Raw genomic sequence first — 24,832 nt, forward strand, 5'->3', positions numbered from 1 at the left:
TGGGGTGAGATCTTGCGGCCCCGAGAATGTGCATTCGACCACAAAGTCAGCCAGAGCTTGGGCCTTGATCGTCGTTCTGGGGACATACTCGAGATCAAACTCCCCGAGTTCGATGGACCGGGCTACTATTCTTCCCGAGGCTTCGGGCCTCGTTAAAATCTTCTTCAGAGGTTGACTGGTGACAACTTGAATCGTTCGGATTTGGAAGTAATGTCGCAATTTTTGGGCGGCCATAACCAACCCATATGTGAATTATTCGGCATTGGGGTACCTCGTCTTTGTATCCTTGAGGACATGGGACACATAGAACACAGGGTGTTGATTGCCTTCATGGTTTTTCACAAGCACCGCCCCTAGGGTTCTGTCGGACACAGCCACGTAAAGCTGGAGAGTTTTCTTCGGATCAGGCCTCATTAGGTGTGGTGCCTTGGTAAGGTATTCTTTCACTTCCTCGAATGCCCTATGGAATTCGGGCCCCCACTCAAAATTCTTTGACCCCTTAAGCATGGCGAAGAAAGGGAGTGCCTTTTCGGCTGATCTGGAGATGAAACGCCGAAGGGCGGCGCGTCGGCCGGTCAGCTTCTGGATATCTCTGATGTATTTAGGGGTTTTCATATTAATGACTGCTTCGATCTTTTCAGGATTCGCCTCTATCCCCCGGGCGCTGGCCATGTAGCCCAGGAACTTGCCACTAGAGACTCCGAAGGTGCATTTGTTCGGATTGATCCTTATGTTGTTTCTCCGGAGCGTCTCGAAGCACTCTTTCAAGTCTTCGGCATGATCTTGGAATAGTATTTACAATCATGTCATCCACATATGCTTCCATGTTCCAACCGATATGCTCTTTAAAGATCTTGTTTACCATTCGCTGAAATGTGGCTTCAGCGTTCTTTAGTCCGAAGGGCATTTTAATATAAGCATAAGTCCCCTTCGGAGTTATGAACGTTGTCTTGGGCACATCCTTGTCATTCATAACAATTTGATGATAGTCAGAAAAAAAGCATCCAAAAAACTAAGTACCTGGTATCCTGCCGTTGCATCTATCAGCTGGTCGATGCTAGGCAAGGGGTAGTGGTCCTTCGTACATGCTTTATTGAGGTCCGTATAATCCACGCACATCCTCCACTTTCCATTTGATTTTTTGACAACCACCATGTTGGCTATCCAGTCGGGGTATTCAATTTCCTCAATGAACTTGGCTTCCAACAGTTTTTCAACTTCGGCTTCTATGACCTTCTGTCGTTCGACTGCGAATATCCTCTTATTCTGCTTCACCGGGTTGGCCTCAGGCTGTACATTCAAGCATTCTTATCCGTCTTGGGATCCAAACCGGGCATGTCTTCCGGCCCCAGGCGAACACATCATGGTATTGCCGAATGACAGCTATTACCTTTTTCTTCAAATCTGCCACCATATTTTTCCCTATCCGAACCACTTTTCCCGAATGGCCTGTATACAGCTCTACCTCTTCGGTTTTCACCGCGGGTTTGGGGATCGGGCTTGAGAGATCCGCTCCAAACTTTTCCAACTCAATATTCAGTGTTTCATGGCTTCCACTGTGCTCGGCTTCGGCCCTCTTTCTTTTCCTTGTTTCGTCCGACCCTTCATATTCTTGATCCTTTTCCAGGTCCTTAAGCATTATGATTCTGGCGGTTTTTTGATCACCTCTCATTTCTCCTACCCCTTTCTTGGTTGGAAACTTGAGTTTAAGATGGGGTATAGATTCCACCGCTTCAAAAGTCGACAAGAAGGGTCTTCCGAATATGGCATTGTATGGGCTCTCAATCCGTACCACATAGAATTTCACCGGCTTTTCAACAGTATATGGCAATTTACCCAGGAGGACAGGGAGCGTGATTGTTCCCTCAAACTGTATGGGGTGTCCTCCAATGGCGTAAAGAGGAGCCTCATTGTAGGGCTCCAACTGTTCTCCAACCAAATTCATTTTACAGTAGATTTGTGGAACAGTATGTTGGCCGAATTCCGGTATCCACCATCACCTTCCATATTTTATTGTTCCCAATGATAGGGTTAATAATGAGTGGGTCTTCGTATGTGCGAATGACGTCCTCGTAGTCCTCAGTGCTGAAGGTCATGGGCATGTGGGGCTTTTCCTGACCGAACTGATAGAGATTGTATACCTATCGGGCGTACTTTTTCTTGGCTGTCTTGTTATCCTTATCTAGGATGCTGCCCCCATATATAATTTTTACTTCGCCCCTAATCCTATCCCTTCGTTCCGGCTCTTGGGCTTCTATCTCTTCCTCCTGGTTTTCCTTCGGCCCCAGTCTGTCTCTCAGATCTCGTACGAACTGATTAAGTTCGCCATCTTTGATCATGTGCTCAATTAGTCTTTTGAGGTGATAGCACTCGTTGGTATTATGTCTCTTATCCCTGTGGTAATCGTAGTATTTGTCGGGGTTCTTCTTATGGTTTGGGACCTTCATTTTTGTCGGCCGCACGAACCCAGGCTTGCCCTTGATTTCATGGAAAATCTTGGAGATTGGCGCATTCAAAAGGGTGAATACAACTGAATCTCTATCTCATCGTCGTTCGGCCCCTCGATCCATCTCTTTTCTTCCTTCTTTCCTACCATCCCTTTGGTCAGAGCCTGATCTTGAGCCTTCGTATTTGTTAGCTCGCTTCGATCGGTCATCCCTTCGGGAGTCCTTATACCCCTCATACTTTCCATTTTTCGATGAATGTTCTCGCCCTTCACATATATATCATTCAGGGATCTCGGGGGAAAATCGTAAAGAGATGAGCGAAGCTTTTTACCTTTATAGGGGTCCAGCCCCGCCGTCAAGAAGCCCATTGCTTTGACCTTGTCCAGATTAGTAACCATTCCAGCTTCCTCCTTAAACCGAGCGAGATAATCCCCTAACTCCTCGTTCGCCCTCTGTCTGCAGTGGACTGGGGCTTCAGTGTCCTTCGCTTTTCGGCACATGTGCGAATAGTACTTCAGAAACTTCATCTTCAGTTGCTCGTAAGATCTAATGGACCTAGGCTTAAGGGATTTGTACCACATCGAAGCTGACCCCTTCAGATAGGTCTTGAACATTTTGCACAACATGATATCATTATGACCCATCCCAATCATTAGCAACTTATACTTTTCGCAGTGGTCCTCAAGGTCTCCCTTCCCGCCGAACTCACTCATCTTAGGGAATTGCCTTTCTTCGCCCGGAGGGGGTCGATACTGTTCAATTTCTTGGGTCACGACCGGTTCTCTGTCGGCCCTCCTATCACCGAACAAGGCCTTTTCTAGGCGAGTGAGCCTGAGGCGGGATCCGTCGAGCTCCTCGTCTGAGTCAGATGAGAAGGGTTGCTTCGTACTCTTCCTTCGGGGATGCGAATCAGAGTCAGAGTCATCTTCTTCGTCTTGCGCCATTCGATCTCTCCTATCCTTATTCGTTCTTCCCGGGTCGTCGGCCAGCAACGCTTCGCGCAGGGTCCTTTCTTGCAATTAAATTTCTTCTCTTTGAAGCTGCAGGGCCTTCAGTCGTAACGAATCAGCCTCTCTTCGCTTAGTGCGGGCCACTGCATCCCTTTCTGCTGGGTCATTTTTGGCCTTGCCCTTCTTCGCGGCCTTTTCCGCCCGTCTTTAGGAGCAAGGTTTCTTCTTCAGGAGTTAATGTGATACCTCCATCTTCGTCCACTAGGGTGGATGGTTGCCCCTTATCGGAAAAACCAGGTGGCGGTGAATGCTCATGAATTATTTCTATCATACTCTCGTTATCTTGGCTTGTAGCTCTCGTAGTTCCCACAGACGGCGCCAAATGTTACGCCCAGATTCCTTCGGATGGATGAGCAGGCTTCGGCCTCCGTGAAGGTAGCTTCTGCTTAGACCTGAAAGTGAAGAGAATGCGAGGGTTTGTACCCACGATTCACCTTCGGTGTGAGAATAATAACCTGGTTGTAAAGTGGATAGAAAATATAAGAAAAGTAGAGTGTTTTAGAGAGAATGTGTGTATATTTTGTCTTACTTTCCAAGGGGTTTTATACCCATTCCAGGTCATGAATACTCATCCGTTACTCATCATTAAAGAGGGAGTGAAATGGGGGCGTTATGTCCCTTCTGCTTTCCAACGTTCGGGAAGAAAGATAGGCATTGGCTTGAGGCTCTACGTGGGCCTTCGGCTTATGGGCCTGATCGACCGTCGGCCCAATAGCTCGATCTTCCGACGGGCCTTCGTTCAGTGGGCCTTATTGAACCCATAGCCAACAATTTCATTTGTGTTTCCCTCCAAATTTCATGCATTTTTTACCAAACTGAATGCAAAAATATCACATTCTTTCAAAGAGTTAACAAGCTAGTGTGCTGAAGTCTTTAGCAACGTTAAAGTCAACATGTAAAAACTTAGGAAACCAATAAAATTTGAAAGGTCTTAAGAAACATGCTCGAGCTCTGTTTTTCAGCCAAGTAAAATATGCTCAAGTTCTCGTGGATTTGAATTCAAATGTAAACTTTAGTTGCCCTATAGACTAGAGGTTCGTGCAAAGAGAGCATGCGAGAGAGTTTTGAATAATTCACACTCTTTGTTAAGGCCGAAAATAAATAAAGCAGAGTCTTGTCCGACTGGAGCTAAGCTTTGATTTTTTTACAGAATAAATCAAGTCAAGATGAACTTCTCAGTTGAATAATAAATAATATTTAAGATCAGCTAGCTAATAAATGAGCTAAACACAAGTTTTATTACGAACATTTCAAACTCATTTCGAGCCGACTGGAGTTGTTCGCTGTTAGTTCGTATTTTTGTACTCAACCATGTCGAGTTTTGAAAACAACTCACGTGATTCACAATGTCAAATGTAAAAATATTCAATTTAATTATTCACTATAAATCTATAATCCATTTTTCATTTTCAATCTTACATCCGAGAACAAAACATTGTTTTAGAAAATTATTAACATATATAATGTAAAATTAAATAAGACTAGATTTATAAATAATTTCAGTTTAATTAATATCAACTAAGAATGTGTATGTTTTAATATATTTTTTGTATTTTAGTTACTTTTTATAATTTATGCTATTCAAACTTGTTTGAACAAGATTGTGAAGTTAATTTTTTAACTCACGAGAAATTGAACCTTGATGTATCATAAAAAATATGATAATTAAATCGTAACAAATCTTGTATATTAACTATATAAAGGATATAATTCATCATTTAATAACTACGATTATAATTTATGAATTGTAATTTAATTTTTATTTAACATATGGGAATATTCCAGTATTAATAATTATAAAATTATTTTATATAAAGTTAAACGAACCAAATCGAGTTTAACACGTTCGAGCCGACCTCGAGTCGATTCGGAGCTAAATGAGGCAAGTTCAAGTCAGTCTCGAGCTAAACGAACTCGACTCGAACTCATTAACTTATCAAACACACTGTTACAACATAAAATCGACATAAATATTTTATCGAGTTTATGAGAAAATGGGTCAAACAATTAATGAGAAAGGGGTAAATCGAGTTTTGGAGAATATGTCTCCGAAATTCCGGGAGCACCCTAAGCAGTTTTAGTCGCGTGATTACCGTTTACGACGGGTATTCGTGATAAACGTTTACGATGACTGCTCACGACGGCCGTTTACGATAAAAAGATGAACATTGACAAAAAGCTCGTTGAAGAAAATATTTCATAACTTGAATAGAGCAATTACGATTTTCGAAAAATAAGAAGTGGCTCGGGTTGTAGAGAACGCGTCTCCGGACCCCTTGGCAACCTCAAAGTCTTTTGGCCATTGTTGTAAAAGCGCATTAAGCGGACGCTTAAGCGGGGGCTTAAGCGGAATAGGAGGTAAAAATGCTTGGATTAGTGTAAAATCGGATATTTAAACGTTTAATAAATTTTAAGCGGGTTTAAGCGGCTCTAAGCGGAATTAAGCCAATTTTGACCGATTAAGCGATTTTTGACCAACTAAAAGGGGGATAAAAAATAAATAGAAAAAAATAAATCTTACTTTTAAAAAAGGTATAATTTGATATTTTTAAATGTTACTTGTATTTTTTAAGTTAATTATGACTTTGTGAATGATTATTTTATTAATTTATTATAATACGTGAATGTTATCTCTTTTTTCAAAAAATATTTATTATTTTTAATATATACATATTTATTTATAATCCGCTTAACCGTCCGCTTTTAAAACCGGTTAAGCGTCCGCTTTAGCGCTAGAAGGTGACCTCACCGCTTAGGTCCGATTTATACTTTTTACAACACTGCTTTTGGCCGCAAGTGGTGGTTGTTTTGTGACGAGGAATGAATAACGATAAGGAGGTTTTGATGAAGCTTGTTCTTATAACATTACGGGAAGATAATTGGACTCAAGTAATCAAATAAATGATGAAAAAGAGCCTATGGAGAGGCTCTAACTCGTTGGGCGTGGCCCGACGGTTTGAAAGGGATTTCGGGAGCTCGCTTTCTCGGTGAACATTTGAAGGCGTCGTTTTGTAATCTTGTGAATTGTCCTCGTAGGGGTAATGGTCGTTAAAACTTAGTGTGTGCTTCGGGAGCCGAGCCTTGTTTCTGTATGCAACGCCTTATCCTTGTTGAAAAACTTTTGAGATTATCTCGCACTTTGCACTTGTATATTTGGGATCACTTGTGGTGCGTTAATTATGCTTATCGGGGGCGGGAATGCGATTGAGCATTTGCGGTAAGTTAGGGCTATATACCTGCGATTACAACTAACGAATGTAGCAATAATAAAAAAGTTATCCACCAGTTGGACAGTTATCTTATCTGTGAACATCTGAAATTGTAATCAAGCCTTAGACCTTTGTGACTAGGCCGGACCGTTGGGAATTCCTAAAATGAATAGTAGTTAGAGTTACAATCGAAAGTGATAAGTCATATTGGGTCTCGAAATGCGAAACCAAGTATAGATTTGTTTTCTATTCTCCAGGAACTAAATACTGCTTAATCCCCCATATAAAAAGGTACGTAAGTACAACGTGGGGACAAATATTTGACTGCGCTGAGAATGCAGACATAAATACAAGCAATCGCAACCGTTTATTAAGTACAACCCACCACTATCGGGTTAATTTTTCAGATTACCGACCAATGTTGCAGATTTTAATTTTGACCGCAAATCTCAAATCTTTGTTAACCAAATTTCTACGTTAACACAAATTTTAATACTCAAACTCAGGTTCGACTAATAAACAAACTAACCTGAGTCGACCTAAAACAAACTAAACTTCGAATTTGTTTGCGGATAACTCTGTTCACAAAGAAGGACTCTCTCTCCCTCACACCGCTATACATACACGTTTCTGAATCAGATATTTTTTATTTCTCATATTTCGTATAAAAAAGATACTTCTACGATTTATGTGTAAATTTTTTAATAAATATACAAAATGTAATTTTTTCACTAAAAATTGTACATTAAATTTAGTATATACATAAAGTCATACCTTCTCTTATTTTGAGACAATATATATTGAAAAATATATAAGCCACATATGTTATCTACCCGGTGACAAATTCAGTTTCGAATATAAGGGGGGTCAGATTATTTTTTTATAACTAAATCAACACATATATATAAAATAACAAACAACCATATATTAGAATAATATATTATTTACAAGACCATCAAGCTACATAGTTGTCGCGAACGGCTCGGTTTGACTCGATTCATGAGAACTCGAACTCTAGTAGAAAAATATACTCGTTAAAAAAACGGGCTTGAGTCGAGCATTTGGCATGTTCTACTCGAGTTCGGCTCGAAATAGACTCAAACTCGACTCGAAAAAAACTCAAAAATATGATTTTATTTATTGGATTATTGTGAATATTTTTGGTTGAAAATCTTCTCTTATTGTTGCAGTGCAATCGTTAGAATCACCGACAATTTTAACAACATATAAATCCAATGATATTCAGTATCTTTATATTTTTCAACAATCTTTTGAGCGAGATCAGGAATATCATTTAAATTTTAAAAATCAGTCTTGGTTCTCATGTCAACTATATAGTTATGAAACATGCCTTCAAGTGTGATTGGGAGATATATTTGATTAAATTTTGAAGACTAAAATTTTACAAGTATAACTAAATTCTTATCAAAATCTGATAAATAATTATGTGAATTAAGGCATTATAGACCTGAAATCAAATTCATGTAAACTCCATATAAATTTTATCAAAATCAAAACCAATTTAAAGTGGTGTTAACATGATTTAACTAGATATACTCGTTCAATATATATTCTTATTTTTTTGTCATATATATTCCTAATTTCCATTTTCATTGGTAAATCATAATTTTTTAAACAAAAAAAAGTATAACTTACAGTTATAAATTTTGCCCAAATGAAAACAAATTTACATAAATAAACTTTAAACACGACAATTTTTGATCTACCTACTTCAAAAATTTATGCACTATTTGACGACCATTAATTGCCGTAACGGTTTGATATAGTTATATTCACTAGCTTGTTGAGTTAAAGGTTTTGACTACACAATTAAATTTAACAATTAGAATAAATCAGTTTGGTGAATAAATATTGCTATTAGCTTTTTTATTATCTATTTGAAAAAATTTCTCCAAGAAACATTTTTAAAATTAACTTTTTGGAGTAAAAAATTATTTTAAAAAAATAACTATCAAATACTAATATTAGAAATTTTATTTGACCAAACCTCCTTTTTAATTAAAAAAAATTATTTTTGTGTCAAAAATCTAACTTTCAAACACGGTCTATAATTTGTTGAATGTACCATTTAAATGCACCCATGATATTTCCAAATGTAATTTAAAAAAAAAAAAGAAGTTTCCGTATGTAATTTTTTAAATATAAGTTAAAGAAAATATTTTGAAAAATAAATTTAATTTGTTTAAATAATGAAATGTACTCCAACGAATGACTTCGTTAGCCAGATAATGAATGATGACCAAAAATATCATTTTTTTGAAATTTGTGATCAAAATACCAAATTTGAGAAATGCGGTAAAAAATAGTGACGGAATACCCTTTCTCATATTGGCTATTTAGAATACGCTTTCTCAGATTGAGTATTTGCCCGATTACCCATTCTTAGATTGGGTATTTGCCCGATTACCCATTCTCAGAGTGGGTATTTCAACCAATTTTTTTTATTATTTTAATACGCTTTCTGAGATTGGGTATATGAAATACGATTTCTGAGATTGGGTATATGAAATACGTTTTCTCAGATTGGATATATGCCCAAATACCCATTATCAAATTAAGTATTTCAACTAATTTTTTTTTTTTGAAATTTTTTTTTTTTATTTTTTTGAGATACCCAATCTGAAAATGGGTATTTGATTAGTAAAAGTGGCCAGAATATTGAAAATATGTATTTTTGTCATTTAATCCAAAAAAATGTTATTTTTGTTTTTATTTCCTAGGTAATCGCAACCCAAAATATTTGTTCTTTATTTATGGTATCGAAATGTAAAATGTGTCCTGGCCCAGATTACGGTGATTGGGTAGTGATTTGTGGGCCCAAGCCCAACCATTCACAAAGCACTTGTTTGACGGTCAAACACGAAATTGGCATTTTCGTAATATACATCAAATCCGAGAGTTATATTCCATCTGTATTTCTGATACTCTATTCAAATAGAAATCAATGACGTGTCCTACCCAACCAGCACAAGATCTCTCTTCAACTCATAAGAAAACTCTACGTCCTTCTCAAAAACAAACACAAAATCCCCAAATCTCCACCGTCCATTCGTGCACCTCATCAATCCGCGTCCATCTAATCCAACGGCCCCAATTAAATCCCTAACCACAACCAGACAAATAAACTAACCCTGGTTGAGTTCAACCAACCCGGAATCAACCCAGGTCACATAATTGACTCGGGCTCGAGTTAACTCGCTCCTCAATATCTAAATATATAGACACAAGTGAACATAACCTGAGTTTTAGAGAGAGAAAGTTAGAGCGTTTTTTAGAGAGAGAAAGAGAGAGAGAGAGCATTGGGTGAATAATTAGGGTTTTAGCTGTTTTCAGTTACAAATTTACAAACTTTAGGGTTTCTTATCCTAAATAAACACACAATTATATTAATATTTATTTAATTATTGTATTGTGTATATAGTTTTGAAGATTAAGGTGTAATTGATGGATGAGATCTGGGAGAGAGCGGTTGAAACGGCGCTAGATGGCCAAAACGACGTCGCATCGGTACGAACCCTAACTCTAGATGGAGCGGTTAAGTGTGTGCAGGGGCGTTTACCACCACCGCCGTTATTTGAGAAGTTTGTGAACCTAAATCATCTTTCGATAGCGAATATAGGCGTATCGTCGTTGGAGCAGTTTCCGCGGCTTAGGAATCTGCAGAAGTTGATTTTATCGGATAATCGAATAGCTAGTGGTTTGGAGTTTCTGGTGGAGGCTGAATTGGAGTCGTTGAGAGACCTCGATTTGTCGAATAATAGGATTCAGGAAATTGATGATCTTAGGCCTCTTGCCGAGCTTAAGCTTGCGTCGCTTGATCTTTATGAGTGTCCGGTTACGCGAGTGAAGGATTATCGATCTAGGGTTTTTGGATTGGTCAAGTCGTTGAGGTATTTGGATAAGATGGATGCGGATGGGAATGAGAGACCGGAGTCGGATGACGATGAGGAGGAGTCTGGTGATGAGGACGAGGAGGATGATGAGGAGGAGAACGAGAACGAGAACGAGGATGAGGATGATCCGGGGAGCGGTGAAATTGATGGAGAGGATAGGTCGAATAGGATGAGTAATGGACATAGTGTTGAGAATGATGGAGTTGTGGATGTTGATGAGGATGAAGAGAGTGATGCTGATGAGGAAGAGACGGAGACTGTTAGGAGTGGGGGTGGATTGAATGGACATTCGAATGGGTTTCGTGTGGAGGCTGTTGGTGGAGAGGAGGATGAGAATGAGGAGGATGGAGAGGAAGAAGAGGAGATTGATGAGGAGGAAGACGATGATGAGGATGTGATTGAGGTTCACGAGATTTTGGATAGTGATGAAGAGGATGATGGAGTGGAAGATGAAGATGAGGATGAGGAGGAAGTGGATAATGATGAGGGGGACTTTGCTGAACCTGAGAGCACGGGAAGGATGACGAGTACTGAAGGCGAGATTGATGCTCATGAACAGGGGGAGGATGATGGAGATGACGAGGATGACAATGGAGAGACCGAGGAAGAAGAGATGGGAGTCGAAGAAGGTAATTATGAAGAAGAGGAAGCTGAGGATGAGGTACTTATTCCTTTACTTCACTTTAGTTGACGTATTTGTGTAATTGTCTTGCTACTAATGCCTTAATGTGTTTTATGTGTATCTTTGCTAAATTGGATTAAAATTTTATGCATGTCACTTGAAGATGTATGGTTGCAAAAACTAGCAGTTTAAAAAAACAATTTTTTTTTTGCATTTTATTGTGTTATAAAGTAGTGATTTTTACAACGCTTTTGGTGTATGTAGTCGCATGCAGTACAAAAATGGCTGGTAATTGATTGTTGTCTCACACACTTTTTGCATAAATTGGTATGTTTTTTTTGTAATTTTTTCTACTATCACAGTAGTACTACCGATTTGCATGTCTTATGTTCAATAAAATGTGTAATACAGATTTTAAGTGAATCTAAATATTTATTATCTTGTCAAGTTTATGTTTTTATATTATCATTGTTAGATGTAGAATCACCCGATGTCATATGCAAGGTTATCAGGTATAACATTGTCAACAGGTTATTCTTGCTGGCTGCAGGTCTTGAAAGTAAAAAATTATGTGCTTTTATATATTTATTTTTATTCTTCTCAGTTTCGACTTGGAAAAAATTGAACTTTTTTGCAATTTTATGTTTAGGTATGGCTGTTATGAAAAATGAATATGTGGTTAACTACAAATTCTTATTACTTGAATTTTCTGTGAATCTGTAAATTAAATGCTCTGTATATATATTTTTGTGTATAATTTGTCATCTACATCACAGATCTTATTACTTTTGTTTATGTTTTATTCTAGATTTGGTTTTTAGAAATTTTTATAGGGGTTTTTAGACTTAGTAATAAGCTTGCAATAAGTACTGTAGTTCTTTGTTTTTTCGCATGTTTTGAAGTATGCTTCCTTAAATGTTGGAATTTTTCATCTTTATAATCTAATTTTGTTATGCTTTCATTGTTAATTTGTTTGAGTGTATTTCGTGCAAATTGTGTTCGATTGACATCTTTTTTGGTGAAGTGAAGCCATCTTGTTTATAAATGTTTGGAGATGTAATTTCTTATTTATGTTTTTAAAAGCCAGTAATATGATTGCTGCTGGTGGTGGTTTTGGGGAGGGGAAGGGTGAGATTCAATTGTGATAATAACACTGGTGTTTTTTTATGTATGTGTATTTCATGCCAATATATTTTGCTGTGAAAGTAGGAAGTATGTCGGTGTGTTCATCAATTGCATGCGGAGCATGTTTTGTCTGTTCATCTGTGTGCATCTTGTGTTTAAAACTTCTAACCGTGCTAAGTTTTTTGCCTGCATTGAGATTAGTATTCTGTTTTGGAGTGTTTTTCTGATTTGGAGTGTTTTTTCTGATTATTATTCTGTTTTGGAGTGTTTTTCTGATTTGCATGTATAATTTATTTTTACTTTTCTTATATTTTGGATACTTCCTATTTAATGGGATAATTGCAGCTGAAATCCTCTGTTTTGTATATGGATACTTCCTGTTTAATGGGATAATTGCAGCTGATAGCCTCTGTTTTGTTTCAGTGGCAGGAAGATGATGACAATGGCTACTTGCTGCAACCAGTTGTACAGGTGGAAGAAGGTGCTAATGAAGAGGGTAGTGATATGGATGCTAATGAAGATGAAGATGATGCTGAATTGGAGGAAGAAGTTGAAGATGAAGACGATGAGGATGATGACGATGATGATGGAGGAGAAGTGCAGGCGTCAACCTCTTCGCACAAGAGGAAAAGAGATGAAGGTGATAGTAGCGATGATGAGGATGATGCCCCAAAGGTGAACAAGTCATCTAAGCCTCATCAGTAGAGTTTAGAGATAGTAGTTTGAGGTGGTTGATGTCAAAGGATGATGAAATTTTGGGAAGAAAGAAAGATGTGGTTCCACCTGTGTTAGTTAAATTTTATCTTGCAATGGGGACAAGTGAAATTTGGAGGGAAATGTTTGTTGTTAATGGGGGGGGGGGTGATGATGATGTTTGAAAAGTGGTTAGAACAGAGAAATTTCCCGCTGGGTAATGGCTGCCTTACTTTGGTGTTTAGGGTAGCCGTTGCTTTGTTATTTGAATGATGATACTTTGTGAGTCGTAGTAACTCAGTGTGTCTATCTCGTTTTGCTGTTGGACTCAGTTTTTTGAAATATCTGCTGCTTTTATTTTAGAGGTGGGTCGAACACTCTGCTGAACAAAAGAGGGAAAGTGAAGTAAACTCAGAAAAAAGAAATAATTTGAATATATATTTTTGTTAAGACAAATGGTGTCCGGAAAAGACTTTGTTTTAACTGGCCTTGTGTGATGCGTGCGTCGTATGTAATCCAAACTGGCACTTGAGCGAGCTGCTACTACAACCTACAACTCTTTGCGTCAGTCTCATAACCTAATTCAAGACGCGTGTTGATCAACGCATCAGATCTGCATTTACGAAAATACACACCCACACACGCATTGCATTTAAATGATTTCTCTATTGCCCGTCAAGACAAGTGGGGGGATGAGAATATCATTTCTCAAGTAGCGTCGGGTGTACCCGTCTCTCGTGTCTTTAGGGTCAAAAAGGACTATTAAAGGCAATAATTTTACAAAATCTTTTAACGGAAATTATTAATTGATTGGGTTATTCATATTTTTTCTTTGTTGTGATTGGTCAGGAGCGTTACAAAGCAAAATATCGGAGGCCCCACGTGCATCAAAAGAGTTAAAGGGCTTAAAGCTTGAGACTTGATGGATAGATAAGGTTTGTTTAATATAATACTTATATGTTTTCATTCATCGTACCCTATTTTAATTAACTTTAGTGAAATAATATCTAAGATCTATCTCTTCCTTTGCTTTCCATTGACACGCAGGATTAAACAGAACACTCCTTTGGAGCAAGTCCAGTGCCTCCATTCCCACCACCTGCACCCTCAAAGACAAAAACACACACAACGGTGGAGTCTGCGTCAGCTGCTCCCCGGATTGGAGTTAGACGTCGGACTAAACAACAACAATTGCGACGAAGATGGGAATTGAAATGGCAATCGCAATATTGCGGACTGATCGCGACAGCTACCTGACTGTAATGTGGAATCATGGGGGTGGTCATTGATTTATTGTACACCCAGACCAAAATCAAAATTGGGTCCAACAGGCGGACCATTCAGTTAGGTCAGGTGTCAATGTGTCATCAGTCATCAGTAGGCGAGTTTAACTGTGTTTGGTTTATCTTTTTTTCAGCAAGCTTCCATGAGACACCATTACTTGTACAGTTGTACTTACCACAGGCACCCTGTCCTAAAAAAGAAAAGAAACCACCTACGAATACCATGTACAAATTGCAATGTTTTTTAATTTTTATAAGAAAATTTCATTAATGAACTCTTAAAGAGATATTGACCAAACAAACTAGTACAGCTTAGCTCAAACCCTCTAGGAAACCCAACATACCAACGACCACCACAATTTACACTGTTATCATTCTCTTCTGCTAATCCTCCAAATATTTTCACTATTTATTTCATCATCACTTGTACACATCGCTGCGTTAATGATTATAATATTTTGCTACTATCTTCATGATCCTTGTTTGTTTATACATCCAAGTCAAAGATAAAAATCAAAAGTCTTGAAATAACCCAGTTTTGCATTCATTCATTTTTTATTTTGAAATTTTACTTTTGAAATAATACTTCTTCTATTTAAACTTTCCTTATTTTAATGCACATAATTAGTAAAAAAATTTCCTTCATAGTGAAGTAAATCACTCCTACTATTTGCAAATGAATACCGTCTAATAACTTGACGATTAATTTATAGTTGTAACGAAGAAATGTTAGAATGAAAAAAGTAATATCAAAGTCTTCAACATTTTAAGTAATACATAATAAATTGATTAATCTATATAATAATAAGTTAATTATTGAATATTTATAAAATTTAGCATCAATTTAATTTGTAATTTACAAGACAAAATTGCGTCACATTATCAATTTATATGGATCATGCTGTTTATTCCAAAATATGATCATCTTAACGATAAGTTGATAATGGATAACTAATCTGAAAAGTACGGTGAAGTTATAAAAATATTTTTTTCCTTTTTTATTTCTAACGACCTCAATATTATCTGTAAATACAAACTAAATTATAATTAACAACAATAATAATAATTGGAGTGGAGAAAGCAATTGATAAACATTACTTGTCCCCCGAGTTTTAATTTGACAAGATAAAAAAACATTATATTATCAATTGATACTCATTGGTTTAAACCAAAATATGATTGTCCTCACAATAAGTCTCGATAATGGATAACTCATCTGAAATATACGGTGAAATTGTAAAAGCGGCATCTATTCCTTTTACTTCTAATAACCTCAATATTATTTGTAAATAAAAACTAAATTATAATTAACATTCGTAAATGGAGAGAATAAAGCCCCTAGTAACTTGGTCACCCAGTTTCAAATTTACAAGATAAATTTACCTTACTTTATTGATTTATATGGATCTTGCGATTTGATTGGAAATATAATCATCCAAATAACGAGTCATAAGTAAAAAATAATAAGCCATAAATCGATAACGAATAACTCATGTGAAAATCTCGGTGAAGTATCAAAATCTCAGGTGGCATTTTTTTCTTCTAACAATATAAAAATTATCGATAAATACAAACTAAATTTTACTTAACAGCCGTAAATTAACAGCTGTAAATGGAGAGGATAAATGCATCTATAAACATTACAATACCTGGCCACCAAGCTTCGAATTTACCATACGTCCACACCAAATCTATATGTATTTCGAATAATAATAATCAAAATAGAAGGAAAACATATATTTTTAAATAATTTGACTAAATCTAAAAGAAAAACCTAGTGAGATGTAGAAATTATCCGTACAATTTCCAAACGAAGGAAAAGAAGAGGAAAGGTCCTTCAAATTCCATAGTACTTTCCACAACTCGGGTAATAACAACGCTATTTACTTCATTTATATACACACAACACCAGTCTACACGTATTAAAAGCACTTGCAATAATAATCATATCACACAACTCTCTCTCTCTCTCTCTAAACCCTCGTTCACGTCGTGACTAAAAGGTACGAAATCGCCTTGATTAATCTCCACTCATATTCATCCTTGTGATTTACATTTAATATATATTGCTGTTATCACCGTCTTAACGATCGCATGTAGTAGGGTTTTGTAATGAATTGTGATTATATTGATCATCTCTTTGTGTTCTGTTTAGTTTATCTCTGTTTTTTCTTTGTTTCTTGATCATGTTCTGTCTAATTGTTGACTGAATTGACTTGTTACTTGACTTCTTGTAAGTCTTGTAATAAGTCAGTATATGATGTGTGTTTGAGCGCATGTATTATCCTACACTACATGTCTTTTGTGTTGTGTTTGTGTGTGTCTGTGAGGCGTGTGGATGTGTTCAAATTTCGAAGGCCTTATCAGTTTAATTGTTTCGTGTTTTTGTCTTTAAATTGTATATGTTTTCATCCTTTCTGTCGAATTTGTTATAGTATCATAAATTCGTTATATCGAATTATAATAAAAACTAGTTTTTGTTTATGGTTGAATTTCATGAAAGCATACAGAGTTGTAATTTGCATGATCACAGATCTGTTTCGTGAGTGAATATAAGAACCAACTGTTTTATGAAAATTGGAAGATTTTCTACCAAGCATTTAACTAGTATATGGACATTGGAAGGTTTCTGCGTAGAAACTAACTATGTTTTAAGCAATCCAGACTATTAAAACATTACGAATAAACTTTGTTGGTAATCATCCACCTATATTTTACCTCATTCCTTGCCTAAAATGGACAGAAAGCTCTTTTCCCTTGATAAGAAAAGAAACACGATATAGAAAAACTGCTTGCCACTAGTGTGGCCTTAATTGAAAGCTGTATTGAAAATGTTTTCATTCCCGTTTCTTTAGTGCAGTGACCTGACACATTTCACAAGTAATAGGCTCATATTGTAGTTGCCAACCACTGATCTTAATCTAATCGTTGTGTACATTACAATTAGTTCCATCATCTTCGGTCGCATTTTTACCATTTATATCTGCTGGTAACATAGGAAGTTCTTGCACCTAATCGGAGCGAGTTTGAAATGTTGCTTGTAAAATGAATTTTCCACTTGCCGCATATGCTTTTTAAGTTTTTTAAACACATAGCACTGCCCACACACACCTTTGCAACTGTGGGGATTGTTATGTCATTTTTTTAATCATTCTTGAGAGCCATAAACATTAGTTTTAAGACCCCAGCTTCTGCCTCAACATATATGACAGAGACAAGCTGGGATCTGACATGATGATACAGATATCTCATTTGCTTATTTTTAGAAAGCCTCTTGCTTACGAAGCCACCCCTAATATTTTTGCTGCGTGATCATCAATAAACGGTGATCTGTCTACTGAACCTCAAAAATCAGCTTTCTTTTGGATAATAAATTTGACTTCATAATCTCTTCCCAAATTTTCAGGACACTCGCGATTTTAAATTTTACTCATATCCTCCCCCTTTTCATGTCCTAACATTGCATTTGCATTTTTGAAATGTCTTCTCTCCTTTCTAGCCATTGAACACAGTCAGATTATTTATAGCTGAAATCTAGCCTTGATTGAGACTCTAATCCAATCATGGGGATAATTTTAATCTTATTCTATAATTTCACTCAGCACAATCTTCGAGATATTTCAACACTTTTTCAACCTCTGTAAACTTAACAAATGGATCGGGATATCTTTCCCAACTAGATACTTCTATTCACACTAATCGATACTCGAAGTCGTGACACCGTTTTTCCTTGCATTTTAAAAAGATGTTTGTTGTAAGCACAATCATACAAACCCTAAAAGAATTAAATCTTTTGTTATATATTCTCCTATCTGTGTATGTGTATGGCATCCATAAAAGTTGTCACTGTTATCCTTTAATGATACATTATTACTAATGTGAATAATGTCCCTTCTTAATCCATGCCCTGTGCTTAGAGCAGTAGGCCAAACAGAATATTCTTAATTCAATGCCAGATAAAGTATTGAACTGAAGCGCTTCTAGTGAGAGCTATCAGTCCACAAACATTGTAGTTTTAGTATCTCTTTGTTGATTTAGACTTTCTCTATTCAATTGATTGATGGAATTTTTATTCTTTATACTGCACTACAAAGGCTAGAATGTTTTGAAATGTAGTCCTGTTGAAGTATAATATTTGATATTGATTGGACATGTTCTTACAGTTAATTGCTAGTTTATTACATTCACATTCATCTATTTTCTATTGTTAAAGAGGCAGTCATGTGGTCAGAGTATATCTGATTAACATATTCTTTTCAGTATTAGCTCTTATAGTTTCAGTGTATTTTGCATGAAAACTAGGATTTATACTTTTTACCCTTTCAGGGTCTTACTAAATTTGAGAGCTGTGACAGACAGCTCGTGCATTTAAGCAGCTTGGTCTTTTAGTGTCCATTACCTTCAGTTTTATTTGTTTGGTTGGATGTAGATGCTGGTCTATATATATACCTTCTAAATCATATACTGATTTCAGTTGTAGAATCAAAGGATAATGGTGTTGCAGAGCGAGATGGATCAAAGTGATGATGATAACTCTTTTGAATTGGTTGGGTCTGAAGATCTGTATATGGTGTGTATCAGGACCTTGTATACATTTTTGTCTTTATATATAATTCTAGTAAAATTCTCTGACTTGTAATCTTCTGGATAATACTGTTTCAGGACAAAAGCGATCGTACTGATAGTGAGTCTTTTGAAATCATTGGTTCTGAAGAGCTGAATTCTGCAATGAAAGATATGGATGAAGTGGATCATGCTGGAAGTATGCCCGAGGGAAATGATATTGGAATTTTAGATCTGGACAGCGGTGGAGGTTCTTTTCAAAGTGTATGATTTAATTTGTTAAGTTCTCGTGTTCTGAAGCTGTTTTTCTTTTGGAGATTGATGTAACAATTTATGATTCTTTCAGGATGAGCAGCAGTTGGGAAACGTGGATAGCTACTCTGATAAATCAGCGGACTCTAAGCAAAGGTTTTCTGATGGAAGCACATACCCGCGGGATGCATTACCCATTAATGAGCTGGATGATAAGGTGTGCGACTGTGCAAGTAATTTAATTTTGTGCAAAGAAAAAACTACCCGAAGCTCTGCTAATTTATCCCCTCCCTCCAAATCCCCTGTCTCAACTTTTGCTAATGTGACTTGAATTTTCATTCTGGCACTGCGTTCGTAGTCCAGATTCATGAAATAAATAACTGCCATATTTGTAGGTCCTCATGTCGTGAAGCTGTTTTTTAAGATTGATGATGTAAGAATTTATGATCCTTTCAGGATGAGCAGCTGTTGGATGACCTGGATAAGTACTCTGATATGGACTCCGAACAAAGTTTTTCTGACGGAAGCACATATTCGTGGGATGCTTTACCCATTAATGAGCTGGATGTTAAGGTGTGCAAATAATTTACTTTAGTGCAAAGAGAAAAAGAAAATTATCTCAAGCTGTGCTAATTTATAGTCCCCGCCCCCTCCCCGGTCTCAAGATTTGGTAATGTGACTTGAGTTCATTGTGTTCATAGTCAAGATTCATGACAAAATAAACCTGCCATATTTTTAGTAAGATAAAAAGACATAATTATTGAATTTTGATGTGGCTATTTATATAAGCTGTTATCTTCTTTGATGGCAGTACAAAGGTTCAAGGTGTAGAGATGTGGTGTTCGATATGGATGGAACAGCATTTGTGTTCCGCCCAAATATCAAGCTGAGAAAGGACATGGAAATTAAAGATGTAGCAAAGGACCATGTTATGCCTTTCCTCCCGGCAAAATCCCTTATGAGATTTAGGACGGTTTCGAAAGAGTGGGATAATTGGATATCACATCCATTCTTGGCCCATAGGCAGACTCTCTGCTTCCAGGACATGTCTGGTTTCTTTTGTCAGGATGGTTTCAACCGCTACTTTGTATCTCTTGACCGAGCGGCATATGGGATTCCTGATTCTTCCTTGTCATTTCTTCCATGGACGGTTAAGATCAGAAGTTCATGCAATGGACTGCTTCTCTGTCAGGGAGTCGGTGACGAAAGCGCAAATGATTACTACATTTGCAATCCTGCAAATAGGGGATTTCATGTGCTGCCTCGATCTACTTACTATCATGGTCCTGAACCAAATTTAATACTTGCCTTTGAGCCCTCTCTGTTAAACTGCGGGCAAGATTACAAGGTAATATGTGCCTTCGACATTTACAATGGTCCTCCAGTGCTTTGCTTTGACATTTATAGCTCAGAGACAAGGTCTTGGACCTGCTGTAATGCTGTCTGTTCTGAGCTTGGGGCACCCTATTTGAAAGATAATGGCTTTTACAAAAATGGGGTGGCATACTGGGCTACCTCAACAGGGGAATTACTAGCTTTTGATACAGTTAACGACATCTGTGGAGTTCAACCCATATGTTCTGATGTAAAAGATGGAGGTATTTTGACATTGATTGACGGGGAGCTATCTTACGTTCAGACTAGCATGCAGACCGGTAATATTGGTGATGAGACGGCGACTGTGAAGAATAAGTGCATAATTGAGATCTTTGGGGGTGTTAATATGTGCTTGAAGCGTCATGATGTTGTTGGAATTGATACGAAGATGTACAATGCCTGGTCTTTTAGGGTGCTGTTTGCTGTTAAGAGCAATATCTTCATTTTCAATATTGATGATTACTTATATTCCTGCGATGTGAAGAAAGAAAAATTTGAAATGATTAGGGGAGTGAGGATCAAACCGAGTGCAACATATATTCCCTATGTGAACAGCCTTGTGTCTTTGCCCTGAGCAGGCACATGTGTTAGCCAGTCACCCACCAAATGCATTCGGTCATTGTGCCAGCCTTTACCCTCTTTTTTTCTTTGCAACATCTAGTCTGTCTAAAATGAAGAACAGTATGCTGTTATTCTAATATTTCAGTTTCAGTACTGCTGTATAATGTGGATGTTGGTTTAGTTATTTGAACATATTACTTCTTTGAGAATATCTTTTTTCACTTCTAATGTTTTTGGTATTACAGTTTTTACTCTCCTATTTGAAACGCTTCCGTTAATATTCAGTTTAGATAAATGTAATCTGAAAATTCTTTGAAGCTGAAGATTTGCCACTGTTGCTCTATACTGAAATTGTGTTTTTGTTTAGCTAAAAATACAAATTTCAAATATTAGCTCATTGATTATCTGGAATAATTCAAGCAGGCCTAGTATACCACCAGAGTAAAATATATTAAGAATTTTAGCCTGATGCACGGATAAATTTTAACATTTGTTATCTTCTTATAAATATAATATTTATCTTTACAAAGAATTCTGCATTTCATTTGTAATTGTGTGAGGATAATATTGTTTAATTGTTTAATCTTGGTCTTTTTCCTATGTATTGTAAATTATATTGCGATACTAATTATATTTTTTGAATAATTTGGCAAGAATTATCGTTACTTATAAGCTTTTGATTTATATTCGTATGAATAGTCAATTATTTTTATTATTTAAATAAAACTGAATTCTCAATAATTTTTTCTGTCAAGTCTGATGTTTCAATTTCAACATGAATACTATGCAATATTACATTCAACATCTTGGGTCCACAAAACACGGAGTTCCGATCCTGATGAATTCGTAGACTTTAGAATCCCTTTTAATACCAGAATATCATGTGAAATAATTTATGTGCACAACAATTTGCTTTGGCATAACGAGATTTTATAAATGTGCTGTCGTAGTTAAGAAAGTTCCAAACATAGATTGAATATACGGTGCAAATTTGTAACAGCTTATATAGATAACAGCTTCATAATATCTATAAAAAAATATTATTGCACAACTACCGTATCAACACGGTAGCTGCGGAGCTAGCACTAAGAATGAGGGGCCAAATTTTTTCTGTAAAAAATTCTGTAATATTTGTTTTTTTTTTAAAAAGAAGTTGATTTCAAATTTTAAAATAAAAGCATGATGCAACAAATATAACTAGAGTAGTATCGTAACTTTTTGTACGCGATTATACTTTGACCCATTTATTTATAATCAAACTTGATGGGTTTTGGACTATATTTTACATTCTTCCATTTTCTCGTGCTACTTAACTTAATAAACGTAAATGGATATGAGTTTAAAATTTTGGCAGCCAATAACTTGGACTGTAAGTAAAAAATAATAAAAAAAATTGGCCCAATTTCAGGGAGGGCCCAAATATATGCTGGCCGCCGTCCCGTAGCTACTATGCTTGCATGTATTGTTCAAACAAATTCATCAAGAAGTACTGTTGGGCTTGGAGTTCGATTGGACTTGGATGTGTGGATAGGTCCAATGGTGAGGTGAAGAGAACAGATGGGCTTGACAGATGAAGGCCCAACAGACCAAGTCAAGTGCTGATGTAGTAGAAGATAAGTGATGGCAACAGAAATTTGAAAATTAAATATAACAGAATGGGTGAGTGGAGAGAAAAAGGAGGTGCAGTTGGCATAAAATGAGGAACAATGAGCCTATAAATTCAAGGGAAAATAGAGAGGAAGGGCACATCCAACTATACAGAAAAAATAAACACTTAGATTATTTTTTGATGTTCACTCATTGTAACACATTATTATAGTGAATTTTCTTTGGCTTGGGCACGAACCCAACCCGCGGTTTTTATTCCTAACAGGGATTTTTCGCGTCAACAAAATCTTCTAGTTTTTATTTATAATTTACTTATTACATAATATTTAACCGATATTTAGCATTTAACCTAGCAAAAAACACCCAAAACAGTTTGGCGCTGTCTGTGGGAAACTTGCTAAAAACTTGATCGGATCACGAACATGACGGCTGACGACGTATTTCGAACGGAGGCTTCACAAGGTGCAGACAACGCAGAACTAATTGCAGTCATGAAGAAACTACAAGCCGATATGGAAAGCCTTCGATCAGAAAATGAGACATTAAAAAAGGAATTAACCACATCAAAATCAACTAGCAGAGCCAAGAGCACGAAGACCGCAAAAAGTGTAGTGAGACGACTGTTTGATGATGGAGGAGAGGAAGACGATGAAGAAAGCCTCCATGCGAACGATGATGATGTGATTCTTATGGACGAAGAAGGAAGAGCTGCGGGAAAACAAACAAATGTGGAGAAGCAAGGCAAAGAAGGGCAAAGTGATCGAAACCAAGACAAGAAGAAGGCGAAACACAAAAAGTCTCGTTCACACAACGACATGCCGGAATCTGTCAAGAAGGAACTACAAGAGGTGAAAGACATGATACAAAGAATTCCAGGAGTGCCAAAGCCTCTAGAGAAAGCCACGCCCATGAGCTATGCAGACTCCCCTTTTACTGACGAGATAGCTCAAGTGGAGATCCCCAAATGATTTGCAGTACCAAACATGAAGGCGTATGATGGTTCAGCAGATCCACAAGAACACGTCGCGCAATACAAGCAACGGATGTTTACTGTACCAATCACCATGGACCTCAAGGAGCCATGCATATGTAAGGGATTTGGTTCTAAACTAATAACACCTGCCTTACAGTGGTTCGTCAACTTGCCAAATGGTAGCATTGCGACATTCGCAGACCTGGTGGACGCCTTCAATCTGCAGTTTGCGAGTAGTCGACGCTTCGAAAAGACAACAAGTGATTTATACAAGATATATCAAAAGTACCGAGAGCCATTAAGAGATTATCTCACAAGATTCAACAAGGAAAAGGTGACCATAACGAACTGTGACACTCCTACAGCCATAGAAGCATTTAGGAGAGGGCTAGGAAAAGACTCTCCACTTTACGCTGAGTTAACAAAGTACCCATGCAAGACGATGGATGACATACAGGCCAAGGCCATGGGACAGGTACGTTTGGAAGAAGATAGGCGAGAAGATGAAGAGAAATATTACCATCCAAGCAGGAAAACCATAGTAAGACAAAGAGACTACAAACCATAATACAAACCATACACTCGTGGTCTGTGAGATGAACATCACGTCAATATGTCTCAAGGTAGAGCAGACTGGAAGAAGGACCCCAACCTCCCACCTACCTACGACAGCTATGGCTTCAGTGTGAGTCCAACAGTGTTAGTCAAAGAATTCGAGAAGCTGGGCAATGTTGTCAGATGGCCACCCAAAACCACGAAGCCCAAGTCGAATCCTGATTCAAGACTATGGTGTGAATTCCATGCGGACTACGGTCACAAGGCCATTGATTGTGTGGCACTAAGGAAAGAAATCGAAATATTGGTGAAAAAAGGCTATCTAACTGAATACATCTCGACCCACAAGAGCAATCATGTACGAAATGAAAGGACGACATCAGGTCTGCCACCTCCACCACCACATCACAAAGTAATCAATTTTATAGCAGGGGGCTCAGAAATGTGTGGGACTACATATTCTCAAGCTAAGAGGAAAGCTAGAGGAGGTGAAATCCACGTCTCCAGAGCAGACATCTCACCAAGTGGCAGCCAAGTACTACAATTTGATAATTCAGACATGGAACATGTTAGAGCACCACAACATGATAGTTTGGTCATATCATTGCCCATTGGCAATTGTCTAATCAAGAGAATATTG

General features: G+C 37.2%; 3 protein-coding genes across 6 annotated transcripts; 2 read left to right on the forward strand and 1 right to left on the reverse strand.

The window, feature by feature from the left end:
• Positions 1–691: 691 nt before the first annotated feature.
• On the reverse strand, positions 692–1,945 carry LOC141718376 (uncharacterized). The gene is made up of 3 exons (XM_074520759.1): positions 1,391–1,945; positions 1,021–1,290; positions 692–961 (listed from the first exon to the last, which is right to left on the reverse strand). Exons 1-3 carry the CDS (start codon positions 1,943–1,945, stop codon positions 692–694), a joined length of 1,095 nt encoding a protein of 364 aa, XP_074376860.1.
• Positions 1,946–9,916: 7,971 nt separating this feature from the next.
• Positions 9,917–14,578, forward strand: LOC141717846 (acidic leucine-rich nuclear phosphoprotein 32-related protein). 4 transcript variants are annotated; one of them, XM_074520056.1, is made up of 4 exons: positions 9,917–11,241; positions 12,751–13,788; positions 13,870–13,955; positions 14,068–14,578. In XM_074520056.1, exons 1-2 carry the CDS (start codon positions 10,132–10,134, stop codon positions 13,030–13,032), a joined length of 1,392 nt encoding a protein of 463 aa, XP_074376157.1. In that variant the 5' UTR covers positions 9,917–10,131; the 3' UTR covers positions 13,033–13,788; positions 13,870–13,955; positions 14,068–14,578. The 4 variants fall into 4 exon arrangements, with proteins under 4 accessions (XP_074376157.1, XP_074376158.1, XP_074376159.1 ...); XM_074520057.1 differs by having other exon boundaries at positions 12,751–13,385; XM_074520058.1 differs by having other exon boundaries at positions 12,751–13,237.
• Positions 14,579–16,147: 1,569 nt separating this feature from the next.
• On the forward strand, positions 16,148–21,265 carry LOC141717847 (uncharacterized). The gene is made up of 6 exons (XM_074520059.1): positions 16,148–16,306; positions 18,778–18,873; positions 18,966–19,130; positions 19,213–19,335; positions 19,575–19,691; positions 19,930–21,265. The coding sequence occupies exons 2-6, from the start codon at positions 18,796–18,798 to the stop codon at positions 21,067–21,069; spliced, it is 1,623 nt and encodes a 540-aa protein (XP_074376160.1). The 5' UTR covers positions 16,148–16,306; positions 18,778–18,795; the 3' UTR covers positions 21,070–21,265.
• The last annotated feature ends 3,567 nt before the right edge of the window (positions 21,266–24,832 follow it).

Source organism: Apium graveolens, chromosome 4 (genome assembly GCF_009905375.1).
Source record: "Apium graveolens cultivar Ventura chromosome 4, ASM990537v1, whole genome shotgun sequence".
NCBI classification, from domain to species: Eukaryota; Viridiplantae; Streptophyta; class Magnoliopsida; order Apiales; family Apiaceae; genus Apium; species Apium graveolens.

Coding starts and splice junctions, on each gene's coding strand:
- LOC141718376 (XM_074520759.1), bottom strand. CDS start 1,945: ATGAATTTGGTTGGAGAACAGTTGGAGCCCTACAATGAGGCTCCTCTT. Junction 1,291..1,390: donor TGGCAGATTTGAAGAAAAAG/GTAATAGCTGTC, acceptor TTGAATGTACAG/CCTGAGGCCAACCCGGTGAA. Junction 962..1,020: donor ATGCAACGGCAGGATACCAG/GTACTTAGTTTT, acceptor ATGAATGACAAG/GATGTGCCCAAGACAACGTT.
- LOC141717847 (XM_074520059.1), top strand. CDS start 18,796: ATGGTGTTGCAGAGCGAGATGGATCAAAGTGATGATGATAACTCTTTT. Junction 19,336..19,574: donor TTAATGAGCTGGATGATAAG/GTGTGCGACTGT, acceptor TGATCCTTTCAG/GATGAGCAGCTGTTGGATGA. Junction 19,692..19,929: donor TTAATGAGCTGGATGTTAAG/GTGTGCAAATAA, acceptor CTTTGATGGCAG/TACAAAGGTTCAAGGTGTAG.
- LOC141717846 (XM_074520055.1), top strand. CDS start 10,132: ATGGATGAGATCTGGGAGAGAGCGGTTGAAACGGCGCTAGATGGCCAA. Junction 11,242..12,750: donor AAGAGGAAGCTGAGGATGAG/GTACTTATTCCT, acceptor GTTTTGTTTCAG/TGGCAGGAAGATGATGACAA.